Consider the following 10193-nt stretch of genomic DNA (forward strand, 5'->3'; position numbering starts at 1 on the left):
TCCCTAATATTTGACTCTAGCCTTTTCTTGTTTACAGCTTGTTTATAATAGATATTTTACTTGATGTCAATTCGAATTCACTGTTAAATTTGCCCACTGATTCAATTCATGATGTCCAGTGGAAGAGGAAATATTCAGATCCTTTCCTTAAGTAAAAGCCCTACTATCACGCTGTCAAAAGATTCCATTACTGACAGTGCTTATCAGCATTAAAAGTAAAAGTACTCGATGCAGGGAACTGGCCCTTGTGAATGTTATACTATTACATATTACATCATTAGATTTTTATTACTTGTGCATTAATGTGTAAGCAGCATTTTACTTTTCAGTTTTGTACACAAAATATTAATTTAAAAATAATTAGTAGCTGTAGCCATCAAATAAATGTAGTGTAAAAAGTTCAATATTTCCCTCTGAAACTTAGTGGTATAGTGAGTATAGTAGTATAGTAGCTCATGAAAGTGTCTGAAGTAAAAGAACTGGTACACCAACTTTGTACTGTACAGTACTGCTGATGTCTAAGTTGTAGCGCATTTGCTTCAGATCAATTGTCCGATGCTGATCTTACCTATTCCATGTAGTTAGGCTTTCAACTCCCCATTACCTCACATTCAAAACTTCAGTAGGACCTTTTCAACTATATTCCTTTGTCCTCAGATCTTAATAGACAGGCCTCAGATGGTAAAACTTTCTCTTACCAGTCTGCCTCTCTCTGAAACAAATTCTCAGCTGCCATTTGGGATGCTGGCTTTATCAATCTACTCTCTTTTGACAGTGTCCAAGGACTTTTTGGTGGGTTACAAACAAAGTCTCCAGTGTAGGCAAGGTATAATTTCTTCAGCTCGACTTTTAATTTTAATGTTACAGTGTCATAGTTAAATGTCATGTCATTCAACACCGAGAAGATGGGCCACGGAATCTAGTATTTAGGATCATCACAGTGTCAGAGAGAGCCCACCTTTTTCTATAGTTCACACTGTCTATCACTATTGCTATGCAGTGCCTTGTGGTTTCTGTGGTGCTCCATTCTCCTAGAATGCCTTAAAGGGTTTGGCCTGTTTCATCTTCCAAACCACCCTGCCATGACTGTGCAACGCATTCACCAGATCTGTGAATAACTGATATTGGACCTACTACAAGCCCATTACTGGACTTACTGTGTCTCTCAGTCCCCATCTGTGGCACCTTTGCATAGTTTTTGAAATTTTTCTGCAAAGGTTTCTTCCCTTTCATAAGGTGTTAAGGCTTCTAGGGAGTTCATCCTCATCTTATTGGAAGTCTTGGGTCTTACTTTCTATCATTTTTGCTTTACTTCACCTTTAATTTATTTTTTTGTAGTTTCAAACGTTTTTCTGCAATGGTTTTGTTTATTTTCTCATATTGCATTTTTAATAAAGCAAAAAAAAAAAAAAAAAAAAAAAAGCACATGCAATATATCGCGAGATTTGACGGAGTGCGTCAACGTTCACTTCCATCACTATGAAAAAGCTGCTACCATCTGCTGAAAACAAATCAGTTATCTTCAAATCATTTTCAGTTTCTTTTTGTCATGTAAATCTATTTCACTTTACAGACATAGTTTGTTTTGATTAGAAAGTTTAACATAAGTTTAACATAATTTAAATCTGTATGCGTCATCACGTCATGCCGTTAACGGTCGTCACGTTGGACGTCAGCTGAGTGAGTGTTTTGAAAGGAGATGGCTGGTTAGCTGCTGAGCGAGTGGGATTACACTTCGGCGGAAACCGTAGCCAGCTAGGTAGCTATTTTATATATTTTTTGCCATATATGTCTAGAATATAACAGCCTATATGCCAGTACTGTTGGGACAGCTCCACTAGCCACGCAGCTGTCTCAGAATATTGTGTTAATAGCTTTGTAACGTACCGCGAGCAGTGCGAGCTAATGTTAGCTTGCTAGGTGTGCTAACACAGCGCAATAGCTAACCTGATCGTAGGCTGAGTCTGACAGCAACGATGTCAAGACTTTGTTCTGAGATGTGTGGCACTCATACAGTCATTTAACGCTAGCGATCATCCAGCTTCGTTTACATTATTAGTCGACAGTACACGTGAAGTCATTTAGGAACTATTTTGTTAGCAGATACCCCGTGGTTTGCCAGGGGCTTCTCAGGGGATTGAGCTGACTTGTTGATTTCGCCATTAACCAGATTATGAACGGTGAAAGATCCAGACCGGACTCCCCCCTGTACGGGTGATGGCAGCACGTCTGCAGTCATATGACAGCAACTCCAGTGACACAGAAAACTGGGAACGAAAAGCGACAAGCCGACCTCGCAAACTGTGCAAGCATTCGAGGTGAGCCACATGTACAGTTTATAGAAACAGTGTAGTGTCAGGTCAGCCACTGTGATGCCGGGCTATAGATTAACCACATGTAAATATAAGTTATTGCTCAAAGCTATTTCAAATATAGCTATTTATAAATATACAAAATCAGCGCATCATATTATTTATCTTTGTTTCACATTGTTCCTGTCTTGTATTAAGTGAAAATTTTAATGCCACCAGTCAATAAGACTGTACTATCAGAACTTCCCTCAAGAACTGTGTTGTAACTGTGTTACAGGGTTTATGTAGATCACACAAGAAGTATGTCAAAACTCAGGTGCTTCTGGTTCTGTCGGAATAGACAGAACCAGAAAACATGACATGCAGAAATGACATGCAGCAGTGTGTGTGTCATATTCTTGTTACAGGCTTACAGAATGTGGTAGGTCTGATTGTTACATACATTTTTAAGGACTCTTATGTAAGATTGTTGGAGTGAATATACTGTATACTATTCCTAATGTTTTACACACCCCTAAATAGTTGTATGTAAACCAGATGATGAAGATAAACAGTATGACAACCTTGTTGATTAATAAGGGAAAATCTGTCATATGTTTTGGTTTTTTTCATACTGGGATTTTGGTAATAAGTCCACAGAAGTAGTGAGCACAACATCTGTAAAGCTCTAAGCTTTAAGGTAAGACAGAAATGGGTGTGTCAGTAAAATAAAAATGTCCTTTGGGCTTGAGGAAAAGAGAGAAATGTTAACTATGCTTTTGTTTTGAAAAGCAGCAGTCAGGCCCGAGCATCTCGATTGGAGGCAGAACAGAGGAAGATGAGCCTGCATGGTGCCAGTGGGGGCTGTGACCGCTCACGTGACCGCCGCCGCTCCAGCGATCGCTCTAGGGACTCTTCACACGAGAGAGAAGGCCAGCTCACCCCCTGCATTCGCAACGTCACTTCACCCACCCGCCAACACAACAGTGGTGAGTATGCGTGGAAAGAATAGAGGGCTTATATGGATGTCATGTTAGAGGTCTGCAGCTCTTGGCAACTACGGTTGAGAAACAGCTGACTGCATTTATGAACTCACAGCTCAGGCATGGTTTATATCCCTCCTGTTTTTGGCTGCAAATTTATCAAGTGAGCATTAATCCACCTGTTTGTGTTCAGACCAAGACAGCTTGTAGTTTGACTGTCTGGATATAAGACAAATGTTCTGAGTGGGGCCCTTTCCAGTCTGATTGTTGTAAATCAGATATTACAAGTCATGGACCATCACTCAAATAGATTCCAGAGGTACTAATGGTACTAATGCATCTCATAAATACAAGAACCTAAAAAACGGAAAACTGTCCTTTCTCCGTTCTGCCTATGTATAGACCGTGAAAGAGATGGAGGCCCATCATCCAGGCCCAGCAGTCCAAGACCTCAGAGAGTCTCTCCCAGCGGTTCCAGCAGCAGCGGGGTGGTGAGCAGTCGCAACAGCAGCCTGTCGAGTACTGAAGGCACCTTCAAAAGCTTGGGAGTTGGAGAAATGGTTTTTGTCTACGAGAATCCCAAGGAGGGAGGAGCGAGTGCCACTGTCGGAAACCGAAACATTAGGACCTCAGAAAGAGTCACTCTAATTGTTGACAACACGCGCTTCGTAGTAGATCCTTCCATTTTCACTGCACAACCCAATACCATGCTGGGCAGGTACGGTACTCTTAAACATCATTCTCCTTATAGCTACAATAATTGAAAGTATTTCACTAATCAGTAATACATAAATTAGATATAGAATTAAATTATAATATGTAATGTGCTTATAAATGTAGATGCATTAGTGTGAATTTTGGATACCCTGTTTCTGTGATGCAGAGAATAAATAAAGCTTCTCTATTTCAGGATGTTTGGATCTGGAAGAGAACATAATTTCACACGGCCCAACGAGAAGGGGGAGTACGAGGTGGCTGAGGGCATCAGCTCAACGGTTTTCCGAGCAATTCTGGTGCGCCTTTCTGTTTTTTAATATCTATTACCTTAGACTAAAAACTTGAAAGCCCTCTCAGTATTATGCAATACAGTTTAACAGCAGGACAAACTATAACTTCCAGAATGTACATAAATATTCTATGTATGTTGACTACATTACACTTAGCTAGCTAGGCTAATAAACTGAAATATTACCATACCAAATATACGGAAATTAAGTTTTGTGACACAGTGAGTGAACTAAAAAAGCTTTTGGTGACTGCTCTGGAACTGGTATGATTTGAATGAGGTTACATTTTGCTGTCAGTTTGTCTCACATCCCAAACCAACTCTGTTTCACATACACAACGTAATTAATGATTTCTGCTTTTTTTTTTTGCTTTTTTATGTACAGTGGGGTCCATGTTCATGTTATAGATCAATGGGCTTTCATGTTATAGGTTAATGGAAAAACAGCCTTTTACTTTTAAATTACTTTTTAAATTACTGCCTTTATTGTGATCTCTGTCTAATTGACAGGATTACTACAAATCTGGGATAATCCGTTGTCCTGATGGAATCTCCATCCCTGAGTTGCGGGAGGCGTGTGACTATCTATGCATCTCCTTCGACTACAGCACCATCAAATGCAGAGACCTTAGTGAGTATTCCCCTCTTGGGCACAGAAGCAGGTAGTGTTACATATTAACAGTGACATTTTGAGTGCGAGCAAACAGGAGGCACAAGGCAGCCTGGTCACTTTAACCCTCTACAACCTTATACAGCAAAACAAAACACAAAATCACCAAACCATAAGCATTGTGGATTGTAGGTAGGACGTTTTTTCAGGATATAAATGAGGAGTGAACAGTTGTGAAAAGATGTCTATAACTAGATGGTCAGTGATATAGATTATCTCAGTTCTTCTGGGTTTTCTGTAGTGCCTTAGTGACTGCTGTCTTTTTGTATGCTTTTTGGTGTTATGTTTGTAGAAGTGCCTGGAGCTATTATGGCTGAAATGTTTGTACACGGCTCAAACTGCATTTGTTCATCAACACTCTGTAAACACTTTACAGCAGTACTTTATTGAGGTGTTATTTCTGCAGGTGTTGCTGAAATGGAGGCAAGGCTATTATTTTTTCTGCTATTTTCAAAGATGCTTCACTTGCTGAAACACGCTGTCAGAGTAGATATCTGCTGAACTGACTTTTAAAAATTTGATTTTATGCTTCACTCCAGTTTAAAACCCGCTGGCTGTTTAAATGATAAGTGTCATCCAAGGTGACATCAAAAACAATTGTCAATAAAATCTCAAATTATAGAATATTAAATATTATTAAATAATATTTTGTGATTATAAAAGCCCCATGCAAGTGAGCCATGTCTCCATCATCAGCATGGATATGGAGACATGCAATGCATGATGGACAATCTGAGTGCTGCCACAGACTGTTTCACATCTTCTAACCTAGTCTCCTTCGTTTTCAGGTGCCCTGATGCATGAGCTGTCCAATGATGGAGCTCGGCGACAATTTGAGTTTTACCTGGAGGAAATGGTTCTGCCTTTGATGGTGGCTAGTGCTCAGAGTGGCGAGAGGGAATGTCACATTGTTGTCCTTACTGATGATGATGTGGTGGACTGGGATGAAGAATATCCACCACAGATGGGAGAAGAGTATTCACAGAGTGAGTTACACTCTAATTCAGAATACAGACACACAGGTCTATGCACATACAAAACACAAATATGTGATAAGCATTGTTGTTTTTTGTACTTTGCAGTCATCTACAGCACAAAACTGTACAGATTTTTCAAGTATATTGAGAACCGAGATGTTGCCAAATCAGTTTTAAAGGAGAGAGGGTTAAAGAAAATAAGACTGGGCATTGAAGGTAAGTGTAACTTTTCACTGATAAATACTGATGTTTTTTCAGAAAAGTTAGCTTTCAGTAAAATGCTTATTATTCAGACAAGCCATTGTTCGAGGTGCTGGCAGTAAAACAAGCCAAAGGTTTCACTAATAGTATGTGCAAAATGTATGAGCAGAATAATACTCTGAAAGTAGTGCTTATTTTGGCCAGCAGCTCAATTATCAGACAGCTGTCCAGAAAACATGCAGAAAACACAAATATATCACAGTCTGTCTTCTTTGCTGTCAGATTGGGAAGAAGAGGGAAACAGTTAACATGCATTAAAAAAAACTTCAGTTAGTTAGTGTCTCTTTAAGACACTAACCCAAATGAATAAAATGCAGTGATAAATAATAATGAAGCATGTGACTTAGGACAGCCGCTGTATAGAAGTATTTGTAATTGCAAATGGGTTAAGCCATCTGAAAAAGGCTCACGTAAAACAGCTGTCAGAAAACAGTTTTTTTTATAGATCAACACGAACGGTATCTGCCAAGATACAAAATGACATGTTAATTGAACTGATTGAAATCTGTTTTTCATGATGTGATTTTTAGCATGAAAGTGATGCTGGATAATATTATAGCCTGAAGTAGACAACGCAGCTGTGTAGGCATGAGACAAAATACACTCTGTTTCACAATACAAAATAAGTGTGATACAAAATGCTTCTGCCCCATTTAATGAAATTCACCCACACTCAAAAAGTTTCCCTGCTGTGTTCAGTCAGTTTAACAGCTGGGGTTCTGAGACATCTGTAGAAAATACAGAAGTTACAGAAGACTGTCTGAATGTTTTGTGCACTGCTTTGCTTAAAAAAATGAAGAAGAAAGAAGATTAAAGATTCAATGTTAGACATGTTAAACTTTAACCCTACCATGCATATTCTGGGAACCAGATCCAAAATAGAAACATCCATAGGAAGGCAATACTTTTTGTAATGGAAATATAAATCAGAATGACTTGTAAGCAAATGTTTAATCACTTCACTTGCCAGTTAATGTGGTGTCCACATGTGACAAACAGTTAACATAAACTGAGCTAATGGTTTTGTCCTCTGTGCCTTGGACAGGTTATCCTACTTACAAAGAGAAGGTCAAGAAACGACCAGGAGGTCGTCCAGAGGTCATTTACAATTACGTCCAGAGGCCCTTCATCCGCATGTCCTGGGAAAAGGAAGAGGGTAAAAGCCGCCATGTGGACTTCCAGTGTGTAAAATCCAAGTCCATCACCAATCTGGCGGCAGCTGCAGCAGACATCCCCCAGGACCAGCTGGTTGTGATGCACCCTGGGCCCCAAGTGGATGAACTGGACATCCTACCAAATCACCCACCTAGTGGGAATCACTACAGCAACAACTACAGCAACGAGCCTGACCCTGATGCACCTTCACCTGCTGTCTGAGGACACACTGCTCCTCTTTCAATGCCTCTGCTCCTCTCCTACTCCTCTAGTCCTACTCCCAGCATGCTGCAGCATGGAGCGCCAGGGGCACCATAACCATATTGCCTTGACACCTCCTTTGCAGCCTTAGAGCCTCAAGAACCTGGATGACTGTAGAAGAAGAAACATGAGGGATATAAGACTGGTGAAAGGAAGAGTTCACGATTATTTTCATTTTGTTTTTTACTTGACCAAAGGAATTTATTTTTGTTTGGAAAAAAAAAATCTGTAAAACACTTATTATTAACATTATTATTTACAATGTTATTGTACCTTAATTTGATGAGTTTGGCTGAGCACTCTTGTGGTGTCACTGTTTTCTCACAGGTTTTATTTCACTGATAATTTTGATTTTGATTGTCTTGGATGGCCTAACTACTAAATGTGCTTTGGGGGGGAAAGAATGCAGGACTGGCTAATATGACTTTCTAGTCATGAAGAAAATCAGTTATTGCCACTTAGTGTCATGATCTCGTTGAACTCCTCTCAGATGTCTTTGAATCTTGTAGTGGAGTATGTAGTCATTGGCTGGATCTGATATGTGATGTAATGCTCCTCCCGTGGCCAAGATATTAAGCAGAGCACAGGCTATTGTGATAAGACTCTTTTTGTGCAAAGCTTGAAATTGTTGTTTAAAAATAAAACATAAAATCATGAAATAAAGACATCAAAATTATTTTTTTGTATATTTGATCTATGATTAATCTATTACAGTTTTCATGAGACTCACAAAAGATTGATCATGACATGACAAATTTGACAGGGGATGGGGCTAAAAGTTTTGTAAGATTACCTGCAAATGGTCAAACGCTGATCTACATTCAAGAAGGATATCTTGACACAGCATTTTTTTTTTTAAAGCTGGTACAAGAGCCCAGTTCCATCTTGCTCTCTGATGTAGCATTAAGACATCTATCTAGAGTAAACTCTACAGAATAGGAGGAAGCTGGGGCAGCAGAGATTTGTTTAGCTTAGGGGTTGGCAACCCGCGACTCCAGAGCTGCATGTGGCTCCCTGTAACTTTGGAAAATAAATAACGAGTATTTAAATGTAATTTTGTTTTAGTTCGTTCGTTCGTTTTTTAAATGTAATTCTAAATTTGAAGATTATGGCGATCTTGTAATATTAAAATAAAACGTTTTTAATTTTTTTGTCGCTCAAAATATACGTTACAACCGCCGATGTGCGACACCCGGTGGCAAGATTTATTGAGCTTTTCGACCCCCGGTAGGTAAACGATGGATAAATCCAAGAAAACATAAGTTTCATAGACGAGATTTTTAGACGAATTATAGGCTATTATTTTGCAAATATAGTCACATTGTTTTTGTTCAGGTTGACAGCTGACTGCACGCTCCAGTACATGCGATAAAATGATGACGGAACACAGAAGCAGACGGTATTTTTGGTTCGCTGCAGGTGGATAATTTAAGTTTCGATTTTTGTTTCATAAATACGAGGAGGACTCAAATAGACATTGAGTATTTTATTTTAAAGTAAGCATCAACCAAGCGTCTTTTTTTTCGGACTTCGAAATGGTTTTGTTACATGCAGAAATAAAATTTCGTGTTCTCTGTATCAGTTCACTGATTTCATAAATGCAACACACTATAGTTTTTTATACATAGCATACAGATGAAAAAAGAAACGATATATGCAGTGTTATCCTCAGTTTAGATGTCAAAGGGTTTTGTGGCTCTGGGTGTTTTCTGTGGGAGACGGTCCAAATGGTTCTTTGAGTATTTAAGGTTGCCAACCCCTGGTCTAACTGTTCAATGTATACATCCTGAAGGTTCCCCTTACACCTCTCAGATCTGGCTGAGTTGTGACTCTGAGCACCAGGGCTTTTTACAGCAGCCTGCCTTAATCACCACTGCTGCAGCTGTTGATCTTGTTGATAAGCAGCCTGTCCCTTTCACCTCCCCCAGTATCTCCATCCCTTTTCAGGAAGAATGCCGGCCTTCAGAGAGAGGTTCAGCACATGAAGTCCAAATAGCCCCTGCTCAAACCTCTGTTGCTGACATGGCTTCTCTGAGTTGAAGTTTATCTGTCCTCGTCAAAAGCAGCAACCCAAGAACCCCCAGGAGGACACTAGGTGAGGTAAGCCGTCAAGTTGGAGGAGGCCTTCACCTTTCAGCTGACTGTCTCGAGTACTCTGTGTCTGGCCTGAGTATGTCAAGCTCAGTTGGCCACCTGATATGTAAATATTTTGCACAGGTTAACCCTGCGTACCTGGCACCTGTTCTGACTTCTCAGGCTCTTTTCCCAAAACATGTTTCAGCCATCTGGCTGAAGAGGTTTTGCATAGCTGTTTTATTATATCATTCTTAGGCCTGAAATAAACACTATCCAGGACAAGTTCTTGTAGTCATATTTAGCTGTTGCTGAAAAGCAGCATAATAAGACAACAAAATATAATTATTGTTAGAAAGTTAATGTATTAAATTAATTCAGTATTTCACACAGCAGACATGCAGAAATAACTGGTGTTATTATGATCAATAATAATAACACCAGCTTTTAGTAGATCGTGACCTCCTTCAGCTTGTCATAAAGCCAGAGGGTCAAAGCCCACAGTGTAAGCCTCTT

General features: G+C 39.5%; 1 protein-coding gene across 3 annotated transcripts; it reads left to right on the forward strand.

Annotated features, from left to right (window-relative positions):
* The first annotated feature begins 1618 nt into the window (after window positions 1-1618).
* Window positions 1619-8278, forward strand: btbd10b (BTB (POZ) domain containing 10b). Of its 3 annotated transcripts, none has more exons than XM_041041460.1 (9): window positions 1619-1759; window positions 2171-2318; window positions 3084-3280; window positions 3677-3992; window positions 4185-4287; window positions 4791-4911; window positions 5739-5936; window positions 6033-6143; window positions 7234-8278. In XM_041041460.1, the coding sequence occupies exons 2-9, from the start codon at window positions 2218-2220 to the stop codon at window positions 7563-7565; spliced, it is 1479 nt and encodes a 492-aa protein (XP_040897394.1). In that variant the 5' UTR covers window positions 1619-1759; window positions 2171-2217; the 3' UTR covers window positions 7566-8278. The 3 variants fall into 3 exon arrangements, with proteins under 3 accessions (XP_040897394.1, XP_040897402.1, XP_040897411.1); XM_041041468.1 differs by having other exon boundaries at window positions 3087-3280; XM_041041477.1 differs by lacking the exon at window positions 2171-2318 and having other exon boundaries at window positions 1672-1759; window positions 3087-3280.
* Window positions 8279-10193: the final 1915 nt, after the last annotated feature.

Source organism: Toxotes jaculatrix, chromosome 1, assembly GCF_017976425.1.
Source record: "Toxotes jaculatrix isolate fToxJac2 chromosome 1, fToxJac2.pri, whole genome shotgun sequence".
NCBI classification, from domain to species: Eukaryota; Metazoa; Chordata; class Actinopteri; family Toxotidae; genus Toxotes; species Toxotes jaculatrix.

Coding starts and splice junctions, on each gene's coding strand:
- btbd10b (XM_041041460.1), top strand. CDS start 2,218: ATGGCAGCACGTCTGCAGTCATATGACAGCAACTCCAGTGACACAGAA. Junction 4,912..5,738: donor CATCAAATGCAGAGACCTTA/GTGAGTATTCCC, acceptor CTTCGTTTTCAG/GTGCCCTGATGCATGAGCTG. Junction 6,144..7,233: donor AATAAGACTGGGCATTGAAG/GTAAGTGTAACT, acceptor TGCCTTGGACAG/GTTATCCTACTTACAAAGAG.